This window comes from Astatotilapia calliptera, chromosome 15 (genome assembly GCF_964374335.1).
Source record: "Astatotilapia calliptera chromosome 15, fAstCal68.1, whole genome shotgun sequence".
Taxonomy (NCBI): domain Eukaryota; kingdom Metazoa; phylum Chordata; class Actinopteri; order Cichliformes; family Cichlidae; genus Astatotilapia; species Astatotilapia calliptera.
The window spans coordinates 16835601-16852987 of record NC_137436.1 but is presented as its reverse complement, the minus strand read 5'-3'; the positions used below and the strand labels follow the sequence as shown (position 1 = coordinate 16852987).

The 17387-nt window shown below is 39.0% G+C and overlaps 1 protein-coding gene across 1 annotated transcript in view; it reads right to left on the bottom strand.

Moving 5' to 3' along the window:
• The window catches only part of lama2 (laminin, alpha 2), a 234305-nt gene that overhangs the window by 125852 nt on the left and 91066 nt on the right, over positions 1-17387 (bottom strand). The window contains exons 12-14 of the mRNA XM_080290182.1: positions 17117-17219; positions 16725-16865; positions 13100-13264 (exon numbers count right to left, since the gene is read on the bottom strand). Coding sequence (XP_080146308.1) covers positions 13100-13264; positions 16725-16865; positions 17117-17219 — 409 coding nt within the window. The remainder of the gene's footprint in view (positions 1-13099; positions 13265-16724; positions 16866-17116; positions 17220-17387) is intronic.

Sequence of the window (17387 nt, the reverse complement as noted above, 5' to 3'; positions counted from 1 at the left end):
GACCTCCTCCTCCATTAGCTAATCAGCCCTCTAGCATGACCACTGCATACACGCTTAGTTTCTCATGCAAAAAGAAAAAAGTCTGAATTTCATTCCAGTGCAACAAAAAGGACGATAAGCTACGCATCCACTTCCAATGTACTCGCTAGACTACAGGTGTAATAAATGGTATGATCAGACAAGTAGACGGGAAAAAGTAACTTTTGGTGATCTCGTCACTTTTTTGAACTCGTTGTTGACACTACAGCTACCAGCACTTAAAAGATAAAGCAGAGACACAGATCCTGCTAAAAAGCACAACACAGACTTCATACTTTGACCAATTAACAAAACTACATATATTACTGTGAAAATTTCATAGCATGCTTTTAATTATTTATTTTACTTAAACCCGCATTATTTTATTTCCATGTTCATTTTGGTCACGTTGAGAAAGCACGAGATAATATAAATACAACATTTGAAAATTAGCATTAGCATTAGAAATAGTTTTTTTTCTGGTAAATATAGGAAAAAATACAATCCTAGACCCTATCCTTAATGGAAATATCTGGGAATTTAGAGACCCCCACTGTGTTAAACAAGTAGTCAATAGGTTTGTCTCATCATTCACTGATGCTAGACAGTGTATAGGTTTTAACCTTTTGAGGCATCAGCAGTTACTACATGATCACAAGCCTAACTCTAACCCTAGGCTATCAGAACATGTAGTTTTTGGTTTTATTAAATTGTTCTCCCAAGTCTTTGCAAGCAGGGAAAAAAGAAAATAATCATTGTAACAGGGTTAGGGTTGGGGCTTTTCATGAGAAACAGCTGCCTGCTGCAGATGGAAATAGACTGATTAGTGGTGAGACTTAGTCAAACAGCAAGATTTAGACCTTCACACAACATGCAGATGGACGAGGTTTTGAATTTTGTTTTAATCTTGATTCCTGTTACTCTTTTATTGACCCGCTGTTTTCTACTTTCCTCTTTTTTCTCATCTTTCTTTGTCTGTGTGTGTTTGTGTTCCTAATGGTTCTTTTTTTTTTCGTAATTGTTTTTTCTTGAGCATCCTCTGTTAATTTATTTCCTCTCTTGGTTCTATTCCTGCCCTTGTGATTATCTGCTTGACCCTTACTGTTGCGTGTGCTTAGCTTTGGTTTGAGCTGGAGATGCTAAGATTCCAACTAAGGTTTTAGGTGGGAGTGGCCAGAGTGGACAGGAGTAGATGTGAGTATAGCTTGTGTTGAGTGGTTTGGAGACAAAGATAGAAAGGCAAGCCTGAGATGGTTTGGACATGCACAGAGGAGTGATAGTGGATACAGGATGTTGAATATGGAGCTACCAGTGAAGAGGAAAAGTATATAAAATAGGGTGATGGAGGCAGATAATCCACAGTGGTGACCAAAAAAAGAAGAAGCTAAATTTAGCTTTAGTTTGTTTACAACACTTTTTTTTTTTAAATTGTGAGTTTAGCTTATACACCTTTTAGTTTTTGTGAAATCAGCTCGTATATTAAAACCCAGTTTTAGCCTAACATTCTGTCTCTGTCTGCATTTTGGTTAATTATATATAACTTGTATTTTTTCTCATCTTACATTTCATTTGCAGTATAAATGTTGATTAGTAAAGTTTTCAACACTCCAGATATGAGCTGAAAATACATTATAGTCTCACAAGGTCCTGATTCCCGGGCTTTTTAGCTTGTGGCTTATGAAAACAACATTTGCTTAACAAATTTATTAGACCACTTATCATAAAAATAAGAAAACACAAGTATTTTAAAAAATCTGTCAGGTTTTTTTTTTTTAAACTAAAATTACATTTTGATATACCCAAATTTGAGCAAGCACAATGGACTTGTCTGAAAAGTCAGAAATTATTAGAGCAAAACATTCACTGGCTAAAAATAAATGTTCTGTTCGGGAATGATAACTGCAAAAATAACTACAATTTGTCATCCTAATCGGAAAATAATAAAAAAAACCCCAGCATAATAAAATAAAATTTTGCTCACTTGTAAAGAGTGTACACACACTGGTTGATTAGCCATTACAGAGACATAGACACATTATTTTTATTATAATAATCAATATTGTTATTTTAGTTTAGCTGTGGCATAAACACTGGATGTCAGTCTAATAAATAGTACTGTAATTCTGTATGGTTACATATAGAATTATGGAACCAAAAATCAAATACTGTCTATCTCATGGGCATTCACATTTGCTGTTACTACAACATAGTGTTTTGTTCACCAGTATAGGAAGTGCTGGCATAGAATAAAATCTAGATAAAAACACAAGAAAGTTGCACAGATCTGTAAGTGCTTCAACTTACTACTCCAGTTGTGCAAAGAGCTATAAAAAGTGGATTTGCATGTACTATACTTTTTTTTTTTTACCTGTTTCTGTTTGTTGTGTTCACTAAGCATTCAGCAGGATATGACCTGAAAACTAACAGAAAAGCTTTTTCACTCTGATTCTCCATCCAGTTAGGACTCCTGTATTTTGCAATTTACTTCCTTTGAAATTATTGACATTTCTCAGAAAAACTCATTTCTCTGATGCCGTCCACTCAACCTGGGCAACAATCAAAGCTTTTGTCATGGCAACCTGATGACCCATCTCTACCCTAGGGGGGAGTTGAAATACAGAAACACAATACAGGAGAGAGAAAAAAAGGCCAACAGAACAGCACAGCAGGAGAGAGACATACGGGGAGGGAGAGGAGAATCATGTGTAGTGGAAACGAAGGAACAATAAACACTCAGACACACACGCACACACACAGCTGCAAAAGACATCAGTGAGATCCCTTGTGAGCTTGATAAGCCTGTTATTAACTGTATTAGTGGTCAGAATAAGAAGAACAAGACATAATCCTCACTGTTAAAACCCTAATCAAGAAGCTGACACAATCTTCATTAGAGTGAAACCCTTTGTCACAGCCACGGCTATATGAGTATCATACAAGCCATTCAGCTCACTTCAATACTATTTGAGAGAAGGGATAAAGTAGTTTCATATCAAAACAGGAGTAGTTACTGTGAAAAAAAAGGGAGCATACTAAACTAAACATGATGAAATGGGAAGGTGTGCATGCTGCTGTTCATGAAGGAGGGGAAACTGGTAATAATGCCCCTGTTTATCAGTTTAATTAAAAATAAAGTGGATAAAATATAGAAAATGAGAAGAGTAAAGTTTGGCGTTGTGCCAAGCAGTGGGTTTGGGTTTGGCACGGAGAAGAGGTGTAAGGATGAGTCACTGTAAGTTGGGTGACTTCAACATATGAGTCACGTTTGACCTCAGTCCTCCTCCAAGGTTCTCAGCAGAGCCCTGATGTAAGATGGATAGGGCTTTTCCATAATCATAAGTAGCCTAGTCGAGTATTATAATTTAAGGGTTAGTCCATTCCAATTTTAGGATACTGTTGTTGTCCAAAAAGAGTTGGATTTGTGCTACAGCTTGACTTCTTTGCGAGTTTTGCAGAAAAAGGCGAAGACATCTTTCCTAAAGAGATATCTGCTTAACAACACCTGTTTTCTCATATCCACATAAAATTATTCAAATTTAGCTGAGTTTGTTCCTTATACACACTTTTATAAAACACTACATCAAATTAGTCATTGATAGTTGTTAAAAGAAATATGCTACTCATGTTACATTGGGTGCTAATGTGTATATGTATGTATGTAGAGAAATGACAAACTGTATTTTTATGATTTGTGAAATAAATAGAATTGACATTTCCCATCAATCTGCACTCAGACGAGTATGATGACAAAATGAAAAGAACATGAGAAACACAGCAAACGTCTTAAAAATCTGAAACTGATTGTCTAATTTTACTAATCGTTCAGCTTTTACTGTAAAAGTTCAAATTCTAGCCAGATGTTATTGGCTTTAATAACCCTTAGCAAGTATGTAGAACTCTGATGGACTCAGAGGTATGATAGGGACAAACCCTCATATATGCATGGCTCTGTGAAAGGAAAATCCGTGCTGTACTTCAGGATAAAACCTCAGCCTCAGAAATCCAAAGAACCTTGCTGTAGACTTAGATGCTAAAATTGTGGGGAGCAAGGGTTCAAAACCTTTGCTTTGAATGTTCCCAGTAGCACAGAGGAGTCGGTAATTGCAAAAGAAAGAAGACCCCCTCCAGGAATTTTCATAGAGCTGGCGCTGCTGCCAAACTGAGCAAGAAGGTCCATGTGGGAGGTGACCAGGACCCCAGCAGTCATGGTAACAGAGATTCAGAAGTTAGAGGTACATGGCAGCCCACTTGGTGTTTCTCAAAAGGCATTTAAGGACACCCTGAGAGCATAAGGATAAAGATTCTCTGGGGTGCTTCTCAACAGCAGGGACCAGGAAACTAGTCAGAACTGAGGGAAGGATGACTTCATCCAAATATAGAAAAGTCATTGGAGAATACCTGCTCAGGAGGGCAGCGGCCTGAAGCTATAGGGCGACAGTTCACCTTTAAATGTGCACAAAAGTAAACCAAAGCAAACAATCAACAAGTCCTTGACAGGCCCACCCAAAGCCCAGACTTAAGCTGTACTCAGTCAAGGCTCTGTACTGCATCCAGGCACTTTTGTTCCCTCATTACACTTGCCTGTTGGCTTGCACTCACTCTGTGCTTAAACGTCCAAGCATGAATATGTTTAGTTTTGTCTCTCTTACTCTCATATCATTTCTCTCTTTGATGCACACAAGCTTTTCAAAAGCACCTGTGCAGGCAACAAAGATGTTAATCATTTTGCACTTTGTGGTTAAGTTGGTGCCTGAACCACAAAATTTTGCAGTTTGTGCTTCAGTCACACTGTGTCCTCTCGCGTGCCTTAGAGATTTCCTAATTACTTAATACAAAACATTTCTTTGGCAGCAGCTGTTGAGGAAGCAGTGGTCCAACTGAACAGCACTCGAGAATCCGGTGCATTGCACTGTGCATAGTGATCCCACTAGTCAAATGGACTGATTTTGGCGTTAGCTTAGGCAAGAATAGTATGGATCTACTGTAAGGTAAGTACACCCATTTTTGCACAGGACTGATGGTGGCAGTTGCCTAATCAGATGCAGTTATATAGAATATAATTAATCCAAATAGTATTTAGTTACCAAAAACCCAGAAATCTGACTAAACCACAAGAGCAACAATTTACAATGATTTGTATGATGATTCCTATATGTCTATTTATTTTCTCACATTACAAATAAACATACACATGTCAATTTTAAACATTTTCTATTACTTTTAGCGACTTTTGATCTCAAACGCTGTGGACATTCATGGAGAATTTAGAGGTAAGAATCAGCACCATCACTACTTTGAAGAAGAAAAGTACAGTAACCACAATCAAAGAAATTACTGTGTGCGGGGAGTAATGACATGCAATTAGCATGTAACTTTCTTTTGTACGTACCACATGCCAGCTTCTTCACAGAAAAGTGCGCCTGCTTTCTGTCAATTTTGCGAATACAAAAGCAGACAGTGGCAACAGATGCTCTCTTCAGGAGATTGGGCAGGGGAAAAAAGAGACGGGGAGGATGAGGAGGGGGACAAAGGAAATCACCCTTTAGGAAATGAAAACCAGATTGTAACAAAAGCCTTGGAAAACAAACGTCTCTAAAATGACAAACACATGGCACACAGAACATAGGTAGGTAGGTAGATAGATAGATAGATAGATAGATAGATAGATAGATAGATAGATAGATAGATAGATAGATAGATAGATAGATAGATAGATAGATGTTGGACAAGACATTGTGTCTATTGCAGTTTGCTACCAGGTGATTATTGGATTGTACTTCAGTAACCATTCTGCGTGATTACCTTTCTTAGGTCTTATTTTTCTGATCACTTTTACAAGGTAAAGACAATTTTAGAAGGTGTTTGTGCTCTGGATTGTGGAAGCACTTGCTTCAGACAGTGCTCACCCTGATACTTTACTTTTTCTGTGCTTGGCTGTATGATCACTTGCAGTTTCCCAGGACTGTGAGAATGTTTTGGCAGCTGTGCATGCTACAGAGGTCCAGGTACTGGCCTGGAGGTCCTCCTGTGTTGTTTGCAGCATTCTTTAATTGGGGGTCAGTCCGTTGCACCCTGACTCAGTAATAGCACACAGGAATGAGCCGGGCTTATTATCGGGTTCTTTGAGGTTCTCTGCAATGTATTTGGCCTCGAGTTCAGTTTGGCATTATAGGCAATAACTTAATATGGTCTTTTCACTTTTCTACCTAAAGTTGATGTTTGTGGCAAGAGGTTAGATCCCTAGACATACCTCACACTGTGCATGGCTACAGGCAATGATCTTTATATAACAGATGCACACAGCCTCCAGCTGTAAAAAGTGGACAACATTTCCTCTGTTTCTAAAAAAAACAAAAAGTATATAATTCTATTGAAATCTACCCTAGGGTCACTCTACATCAAATTTTAGACAATTTTCTAATCAATAGCTTTTGTTTTGCCTTATATATTATATTATATATATAATGTCATATATTATCTCTATTTGACTTTTTGACTTCTACTGTGACTTTGGGTTTGACCTTCCTTGCAGTAGAAAGTCTATAATGCAATACACAAGTGATAGTTTTCACTTCCTTTCCTGATATGCCGTTGAGAGTGCTGTGAGTCACAAAGTGCAAAAGGTTGTGGAGACATTCATAGAAAGACATGCAGGCAACACGTCTACATGACTTGCACAGCTCTAAATATTTTCAGTAGGGGCTTTTTTAGGTGGAATAACCCTGCAGTTTTTTTCTAATACATATATTGTCACTACATATATCCAGTTTCTTATTCACATTCAGGTTAAGAAAACTTTGTTAATCCCAAACAAGGACACGTTTGTGGGGTCAACTTTGTAGCTTACCCACACAACCTAGTGACGCAATCAAATTCACACAACTTAACGCATAACACTACTGTGTGTCAAGGCGCAGATCGACAAACAATAAGGTCAAAGAAAAACTAAATTAAGAATGAAATAGATAAATAAACAGAATAATAAGGACATATGTTGAAAAATGAAAAATCAAAGAAAAATGAATCAAAATTACCCCATCGGAGTTAAGTAGCCTAATAGCTGAGGTAATGGACGTTAGACATCAATTCCCCCCCCCCCCCCCCCCCCTTTTCTACACAACAACTTCGTGAACTCACAGATATTTTTTTGTTCCATACCTTTTTTTTTACAAGGCTATTGTTTGGTACATAAAGAAATAAAGAAATGTTAATCACATGAAACACACATAAAGACAAGACATAAGATAATCTAAACCATGTAAACAGGTTTAAAATGTCATATTTGGGTTCAGCACGTCAAAATCAGCACATCAAAATTCCTAAGAAAAAGCACAAACAACCTCTGAAAGACAGCTGACCGGTGTCTCCGTATTCTTGTATATGTGGTTCAAATAACATTCCTTTCCATGAAGTTTTATAAGCTGCTAAGTGATGCACAGACACTAACATATGCCTTTGGCACTTGGAAAAACAAAAGGGGGAAGCAACATTGTTGAATTCTTAAGTGGTTGTGTGCAGGACTATGACAGAATAATTATTACTCCAGAGAAGGTTACATATACTGTAAATCTGTATGCATATCTCATTCAGGAAGATGACACAGAGCAGCTCACTCTGTTGCCCCCGGTCTCTTAGAGCCAATCAATTATTGTTGTGTTCTTCCGCAGCTTGCTGACTCCTTAAAATCAACTCCATCATTTTGCGATGTATCAGATTTGGAAGTTTTACTTTCTACAAGGTAACAGTTTTGGATTTAACATTTGAAAGACTTATGGATTCAATATAAGTGTCGTGTCAAAGTTCTTTCTCCAGCAAGTCTTTTTATGTTTTCACTCAAGTTTATAATAACTTAGCTTTTTCCCTCCACATCAGATCTAATCAAAATTCATGAGTTTTTGTTATTTTAGAGCCCAAAAAATGTTCACCTTTACATATGGTATAAGGCATGGTGGGTATACCAGCTTTCGTGTTTGTTTTAAAGTTTTTGTTTTAAAGTTCACATCCTGAAGACTTCTCAAATGGCTTTTTCTCATAATTATTAAATTACTATCATATGTATTACTACAGTGTGGCCCATATTACATATCACTGTTTTTGTTCTGCTATGGTTGTTGAGCTTAAAGAAAGTCTAAGGCCTGAAGCACCATCCGAACAAAAGAAAATTTGATTTTAAGACCAACTGTGCAAACAAGAAATGAAGCCAATGTGAAGTTAACGGGCCACACTTAGTCCTCATGTTAAAATGTTCAACATTATAACAGATTCTTTTTGATGACATCGTTGATTGTGCCAGACAGGCTGGTCTGAGTATTTCAGAAACTTCTGCTCTACTGGGATTTTCCCACACAACCATCTCTAGGGTTTAAAGAGGATGGTCTGATAAACGAAAATATCCAGTGATGAAAATGCCTTGCTGATGCCACAGATCGGAGGAGAACAGCTAGACTGCTTTTAGCTGATAGGTCAGCAACAGTTACGCTAAAGTAGCTACTTGTTACAAGCAAGGTAGAAGAGCATCTCTGAATGCCAAACACATTGAATCTTGAAGCAAAAGGGCTACAGTAGCAGAAGAGCACCTAGAACATCACACCAATTGCGACTCCTGTCGCCTAAGAACAAGAAACAGAGGCTACAATTTGCACAAGCCCATCAAAATCGGACAATATAAGACTGTAAACAGCTTTGTGTAAACAACATCAAATCTCTCTTATCTCTACTCTACCTCCTGAACCACAGTCACCCCCTAGTGGTGATGGCGTAAGGGAGTGGGGGATATTTTATTGGCACGCTGGTTCCCTTAAGACATAGGTGTCAAACTCTGGCCCGCGAAGCCATACCAAATTACTATTAGAGCTGGCCTACTGGTATTATACAGCTAATATATATATTGTTTAGCATTAAGCTTTGCTTGTTCCATATTCAGTTTTCCAGAAAAACTTATTTGAGTCCATAAGAAAAGATTCATTCTTATATCTGGAGGAAGATTTTTTTTCAATAAATATTAACGTTAGCCCGTGACTTTGTTCCAGTTTTGAATTTTGGCCCACTGTGTATTTGAGTTTGACACCCCTGCCTTAATACCATCTGAGCATTGTTTAAACACCACAGCCCACTTGAGTATTATTGCTGACCATGTCCATTCCTTTATGACCACAGTGCAGCCATTATCCAATGGTTGCTTCCTGCACCATGTCACAAAGCTCAAATCATCTCAAACTGGTTTCTTGAAGATTTCCATTAATTCATTGTTCTCCTGTGTCACCTAATCTCAATGCCACTCGGCCCATTTCACCACCTCCATCTTTTGAGGTGGTGGAACGGGATATGCTGCTGATGAATCTGCAGCAAGTGTGTGATGCTATCACGGTCGATATGGACCAACATCTCTGAGGATTGTCTCCAGCATCTTGCTCAATCTCTCCCATGAAGAGCTAAGTTATGCAGTTACTAAAATAAAAGGGGTTCCAACCCAGTATTAGCAAAGTTTACCTAATAAAGTGTCCAATGAGTGTACATACACAGGCTATATGTGCAACACTTCTTTCCTGCTTTCAGACTTGAACTAACAAATAAACAGAAAGATGATATCCCACATTCAATATTCAGCACATATTCACCCTTGAGGCTCATTGCAGCTATTATTTTAAGTATGAACATCCTACTAGCACTCCACATTTAATTATAAGAACATGTAAACACAAGTCTATCAGCCTCTATCGGCCTACACTGAATTTGTCAGGAAATTAAATTATTTCATAATTCAGAAAAGGCACAAAACCAAACTCCTCTACACTTTGCAATTAATTACAGTGTTGATGAGTCCAGTTTTGTCCAAATTATGTGTTGCATGTGTTACCTGCTTTTGTTCTCTTCTAATATCTCCTGAATGAGCAAAGTAGGACAGGGGATAAGCAGTGGAGATACGAGCCAAAATAGCAACTTGGGCAACAATGTACAGAGGAACAGTTATCTTAACTTCAAGACCTGCTGCAAACTGAATACGGTTGTGTATCTATATACGCCTTGTTTGACTTTCAGGAATGCAATTTTGTGTTGCTGTACTGATAACCAGGTGTAATTATTTTCCTTTCTTTTTCTCTGGACCATGAGATTGCCATTTAGAATGAAAAAAAAAAAAACTGGAAGAAATCAACCGCGAACTGACGTAACGGTGCATTTTCAGCCGTACAAGTCAGAAAAAGAAAGGGGAGGGAGAGAAGAAAAGAGGAAAGGGGAGGGCAAATCCATGTCATGCAATTAAGACCAGATTAGTAGTGACATTATACACAAAACCTACACACATTTGTCACTCTCATAAGTCACAGCTCATCAGCTTGCAAAAGGTTGATGTTTTTCTTACTGAGAAAAAGAATATTTTCCACAAAGACAAATTTCATTCATTACAACGGTGAGGTGTCAACTTCTATAACATTTTTCTAAAGAATCAGCTACTCCGCTCCTCCCTCAGGAGTGTAGCTAGTTTGCTTCTAAAAGAATGATCATTTTGTCTTCTTTGCTTTGTCAAATGCACAAGGAAGACAAAAGCAAGGTGACTAATAGCTAGATAGAGTTGCTAAAGGGAGAAGAAAAGAAAACTCTATGGCTTTGCTCTCTCTTTGGCCATCTTCATCATTCTTTTATTCCCAAATTTTGTTGATTGTGAATCTGTTAGTAAATTAGCAAAGACTCTGTGCTGCTATTATCATAAAGTATTTGGTTTCTGATTAAAAAGCCAAAGATCTGCACTTTTGTGACAGAGGAGTGCTTCCTAAAACAAAATGACATTTTAGTGCAAGGACTACTTTAAGTGCTCCAAAGAAAATGGAGATTTGAGAGATTAAGAAAGTCCATGTGCTTGAATCAACTGCAGGTTTGTGAAGAAGGACCAAAACAACAAAAAAAAAAAACAGTCTTTGAACTTGTGGAACATTTTCTTAGATTGAGATTACACTCCACATCAAAAAGTTTTATTGTGATCCTTACGCTGAACCCCACTCATTTGCCCTCTGCTGGCAAATAAAGCAGAGACGGCTATTTTTTAAACTTGGCACTTTTAAATGATAGTAACTGCTGTTCCTGTGAATGAGCAGTCGCTGGACCTACATGGCACATAAACTACCCAATGAGCATCAGTGGAATGCTCTTCTGGACCAATGAGCATCCGCGAAGCAGGCGATCGGGCCAATGCGCATGCATGGCATTAACGATACAGAGATGGAGATGGAGCACATCATCACACACACATTTGTGCACTTATATATCTGCTGCTAGCTTGTTATTACAAACATGGCCTGTCACTTCCAATGATACACGCTAACATGACAGATCACAGCGTGTTTGTGTGTGTGTGTATGTGCGTGTGTAAGTGAATGCGTTACATAGTCAAGTCACATAGCATCTATCTCTGTAACACGATCAGAGACTGAAGCAAAGAATCACTTTTTCATACAGTATTGCGTACTGCTTCTAGTGATCACACACACATGCATGCACACACACACACACATACACACACACACACATACACACAGTGGTAATTTGTTTGTTTCCCATGTTTGGAGGCATTTGGTTCTGCTCTGCTGTCCCTAATGCCTCCAAAACACATCATTATCTGACTTATATAGACCTGGGAGTCTGTCTGAGTGTTAATGCGTGTGCGTGTGTGTGTGTTTGGTGTATGCATGTGTGCGATGAGGAAAAAAAAAACCCACATTGATTATTGAGTTCAACAGGCGAAACACTGTTTACCCCAAGAGACACAAAGCAAGCGAAAGAGATAGAGAGAGAGAGAGAAGTGAGAGAGAAAAGAGCTTGGGGGAAGTAGAAGGAGATGATTTAGGAACAGGGAGGTGAAAAATGCGAGTCCTGGAGAGACGGAGAGAGAGTTAGAGGAGCACACCAATGAAAAGAAGCAGGGATGGAGGGATGGTTAGAGGGAGGGATAGAGGTTCAGACAAAGAAGTGAGATGACAAGCCAGGCCTGCCGGGTGCAAAGTAATGAAATTCAGTGGTATATTCCTCTAAGCCATGACACACAGACAAACATCACAGTCGGTCTGTTGTTGTAGTAGAGCAAAAACTCGACTTCTGAAACATGGACTGCAGCTATTTGCCAGCTGGAGTGATAAAGTCTAATCGTGGATACAGAAAGCCACGGCGCAATTTCAAACAGTCGGCATTAGCAGAAGCTGATCCAGAGAAGCAGGGCTACGAGGGAGGTGAACATCCCAGCAGGACACATTCTCACCAGACTTCCACCCAGGGGATACATTTTGAGATCATAAATTGGATCTGTTTATATAGTGAAGGCTATCCTAATGATGCATCACGTTAGAACTTATATATTTGCCCGCCAGTGCTATCACTACACAGTAATATAGTTAGAAATGCCCATGTCGTGAAGCAAATAGTCCGCTGAAGTAACCTGAAACATTAGCTTATAGCTTATTGCTGCTGAAGTATAAGATTAAAGATTGGATTAAAACAACGCACAACTGAGCTACTACTGTGACCTTGAGAGCATTTGGATGTGTCTACTTTAATGTTGGTGCTAATGTAGTTTCTCAGTTATCTCAAGTAAAATAGGCACAAAAAAAATCAGCAATCAGTGTTGACTGCTGGTTATTCAAAGGACACCGAATATATTCACTGACAAATCCATGTCATTTTTGGGGTCGTCTACAGTAGCTTTGCATTATTTATCTTAAACTGGGCCTTAGCGCAGCCCCTCAGTTCTTCATGTTTCTGAAACAAGTCGTCTCAACTCCTTTCCTTCTCTCCTTTAAGCCAACTTTCTTTTGATTAGCTGCACGCTGCAAACAAAAGACTCAAACAGGAGGTTGTGGAGCTTCTGTTCTCAATGCAGGAGCAGTGTAATTGAGATTATTAGGGATTATTAGGAGCATAATAGACAGGCAAAAGCAGAAAAAATGGCCTCTTGTCTCGCACGGGTTCCTTGTACATACACTGACCTCATTTTTGGAAACACTGGCCATGTTTAATATAAAGAAAACAAGGAAAATCGTAATAGGTGTCATTTAAGCCATTTGTAAAAGTCTCAGAGTGTGTGCTTGCAGCTGACCTTGTTTCCTAAGTATAGTCCAGGTGCATTCCAATAGTAGGCGGTGCCAAGATCGTCCACAACATCTAAGTGTCGCACGCTGAGATATGGAGGGGTCTCTCTGTGAACGGACCACACCCTCCCTCCCGTGTTGCCAACCAGGTGCCAGCCTGTCAGAGTGGTCTCCTATGAACACAACATCCAGGTTAAAAAAAGTTATTTTACTTTCAGCTCCATCTATTTCAAAAACAACTTTTTTACTCTGATCATGCTGGCATGCCCAGACCGCAGTTCCCCATGTCACATTTCAAAGTACACAAAGAATATTTCTGTGTAGGGGTTGTTAAAAAATTCAACACCCAAATTGTGAGGCACGATCTGTGTGAAGAGACTGTGGCAGGATTGCACCTTTCCGCTCTCTTCTGCAATCGCGGAAGTACACATCATAACAAGACGTCAGCTTTCAACTTCAAGTTTTTGTTGGGGTTTTCTGTTTTCAGCAGGTTTTCTGTTGCTCACTTAAACTGCGTGAGTCATGTAGAGATGTAAGATGTTTATATATAGTCATCAGGAAAAGAATTTATATAAATATGTAAAGGGAGAGTCTAAAACAGAAAAGCAACATACAGTATTATTTCTGTCCACGCGACAGAGTTGCTTACTGTCAGCACATCAGTAACATTGACAGCAAACATATTAAAGCAAGGCATGTTCAGTGTAGACGGACAGGTTTTACTTATAATGCCCAGCTGGTGGTTCGGATTTGCTACTTCACACAACTGTCAACACTCTGACTCTCTTAATAGATTTGTTCATCCACCACCTGAGCTCCTTCTTTTCTATTACCAAAGTTGCAATGTATTTTTTTTGTGTACCTATTGTGTCCAGGTAGTCTACTGCCAAACGTCACCTTTGTTTTATTGACTTCTCGTTCCTGCCCTAGAATCCTCTGTTTCAGCAACCCTCTCATGTCCTTCTTCACTGCACTCATGGACCTTCTCCTGTTTTCCTCCTGCCTGGCAGCTCCATATTCAACATCCTTTGTCCAGTATACCCACTATCCCTCTTCTACACATGTCCAAATCATCTGAGCTTGGTCTGCCTCCATCATACCCTTATCTTCTGTATTGTGGTCATTCCCAACCAAACTGAGCATCTTCAACTCTGCCTCCTCCAGCTCCACCTGGTGTCTTTTCTGTTAATGCCACTGTCTTCAAACCACAAATCACAGCAGGTCTCACCACCACCTTGTAAACCCTCATTTACATTCACCCACTCCGCCCTACCTGCACTCTCTTTTTCACCTTTATTGTACACTGTATGTTGCTTTGGATGCTTCACCCCAGGTATCTCAACTCGTCCATCTTCACTGTTACACCTGCCTGCCTCTCATTCACACACATGTATTCTCCTTTGCTTCTACTGACTTCAAATCCTCTTCTCTCCAGCACACACCTCCACTCCACTACTACTCCTCTACACTCCTCTTGTCCATACTCTCAGTACATCACAGTGTCATCTATGAACATCATAGCTCATGGTGACTCCTGCCTGACTTCATCTGTCAACTTGTCCATACCACTGCCTCCAAAACCCCAAAACCTTTTTACAAAAATCCTTCAAGCAAAATGAAGGTGGTTTATATAGATGAACTCCTGAGCAGGAAAATTATTACCTCTAACGATACTTTATTATAAGAGGTAATTAAAAATGAAAAGCAAAATTCAAGTTAAAGTCACCATATTACTTCAGGTTAATTTAAAAAAACAATAGAAAATGTCTATCATGTGATTTTTTTAATGTAATTTATTGTAAATGTAATTAGTTGATTGAGATAAAAGATTTTTTTTTAACAAAAATGTCAAAGTTAAGCTTTTGGTAACAGCTTTGTAAATCTGCCACATGTCAGCTGGAAGTTTGCAATCGACACCTTGAAAGAGATTTTTTTTCTTAAGGATTTTGTGTGTGTTGATGTGTGTCTGCACGTGTGTGTGTTTGTGAATCAGAGATTGCTAGACACACATCTGTCATTGTAATTAACCTAACCTTGGCTTCCCCTTTTGAAAACACACACACACACACACGATCGGTGTCTAAATCAGAGCTGTCATCCTGTCAGCGTCTCCTCTCTCCTCCTCTCCCACCCTCCCTGTCAGTCAAAAACTGTTTTCCTCTTGCTTCACCTCTCTCCTCCCTCTTGCCTCTTGTCTTGTTTCTCCCTTCTCCTTTCTAGTTCTGTCCTCTTCCTTCCTCCATATTTTTCTTTCTCTTCATGTCTCTCACCTCTCTGTTCCCTCCAGACTCTCTATGCAGTTTTGTTTTTCTGCTTAACATCCTACTGATTAATTTCCAGATGTTTTTAATGTTTGCCAGATCCAAATTACTTTACACCTGGTGTCAGATATGTTCAGGCCCTGAAAGATATTTATTAAACTGATGCAGCAGTGTGGATGAGTAGTTTTCGTGTCATCTAAAAAAAAAAGTGTTTTGAGCGATAGCTTAAGTGATTGTTTTGTTTGTTAGGAAAATGTGTATTATGGACCTACATTAAAAACTCACAATCTGAAAAATTTCACTTTAAAATATACTGAAGGCCTGATCAAACCAATTTATTTGATTAAACAAAGGGGTAAATAGTAGTTGGCAAACTAATTACTAACTCAATCACAAAAACTTGTGTCAAACTCAGTGTCAGTGCCCAAGCTTGTTAGCGTTGAACCTAATTGAACATTATGACAAGGTTATTTTAGGTGACTGAAACTAAATGAAAAACTAAAACTACCCATCCAACTATCTTCTTCTGCTTATCCAATTCAGGGTTGTCGGGGTGCTGGAGCCTATCCCAGCCGAGTTACACTTCAGTTTAATTCTTTTCGCAAAATTTGTTATCACAGCTTGGCCGATGAGGCCTTTTTGCATATATTTATTGTGACTTCGCATGTCTACTTTGAGTCAGTTGCTTTCAACTGGTTTGTTCTTCGCTTTTTTTTTTATACCTATGTACCCTTACCGATGTTATTTCCAGCATATACCCTCAATGCCCTCAAGTTAACTATAAAACAAATAAAAATGAAACTAAAAGCAAACATTTTCAAAAACTAAACTAAACTGAAATGAGCAAACCCACACATTATAGAAAACTATAATAACTCTGATGTATGAGACCTGTTGTTCATGTAGTATTTCCCTCGTGTTTAAAAATCAGATTTACGTCTCTTTTGCTGAGCAATTTGTTCTCAAGTAAAGCACGCTGTTAGAAAAAGGAGACACAGGCCAATGTCAGTAAAACCTCATGACACATGCTTCTGTTTTGGACTCTCTGATTCACTGAACATCAGTGCTGTTTAAAATTCTGCATGTCAAAAGTCACCAAAGTTGGATTAGATGCAAAAGAAACTTGTCATGGAAGGGAACACATACTATAAAATTAGTCAGAACAACTTGCGTCACAAATTTGTTTCTCAGCTGATGTTCATCCTTCTGTGGTGCACAGTTATGACGCAATTTAAGTTTACAGCAGTAAATGATATTTGAATAAAAGGAGGAAAAAACAGTTTTTCAGCTCTAAGCCACTCTTGCAGAAAAGATTTTAAACTGAAGTGGCGTTTACATCATCCCACAACATCAGTGAATAATGAGTTCCTACATTCTGATAGGTCCACGTGGAGGCAGCGCACTGACTGGAAACGCCCATGCAGGAGCATTTTTCGCAGCCGCGTCTGTTGGACGCTTGAAGATTGTAGAATCCGAGCTTACAGCGGTCACAATTTTCCCCCTCCACATTTTCCTGCATGTGAGAAAGACAGAGAGAGGGGGAGAGACAGAAAAGGGCAGGCAGAGAAGAGAGAGGAGAAAAAGAAGAAGAAGAAGGACGCAGCATAGTTTATAGGCTGCCCTCAGGTTGACGCTACGAGTGCAAAGCATGTTCCGGCAATGTTAATGTGGTGAAAATAATGATGACAGGGCTAAAAAGGTTAGGAGAGAGTACTTGTCATTATTTCTGTGCATACAAATGCGAATGTGCTTGTTTGTGTGTACCTTGCATATGCAGGGTGTTATACATGGGTCAGCGTTGACGCTTCCTTCAACGCTGCAGTTACAGCGCTCACAGTATGGGTAGCCCATATAACCAATAGCACACCTACAGTTTTACAGCAATAATAAAGATCAAGTCAAAACAGTAAATTGATCAGATTAACAACCACTGCCTTTATCCTGGTCAAACTGTTTTCGCGTGAGCCACCGATCCCCTACTCACTGCTGCAAACCGCTAACGCTGGTAATATGTGTGCGTGCTTAAGCAGAAAAA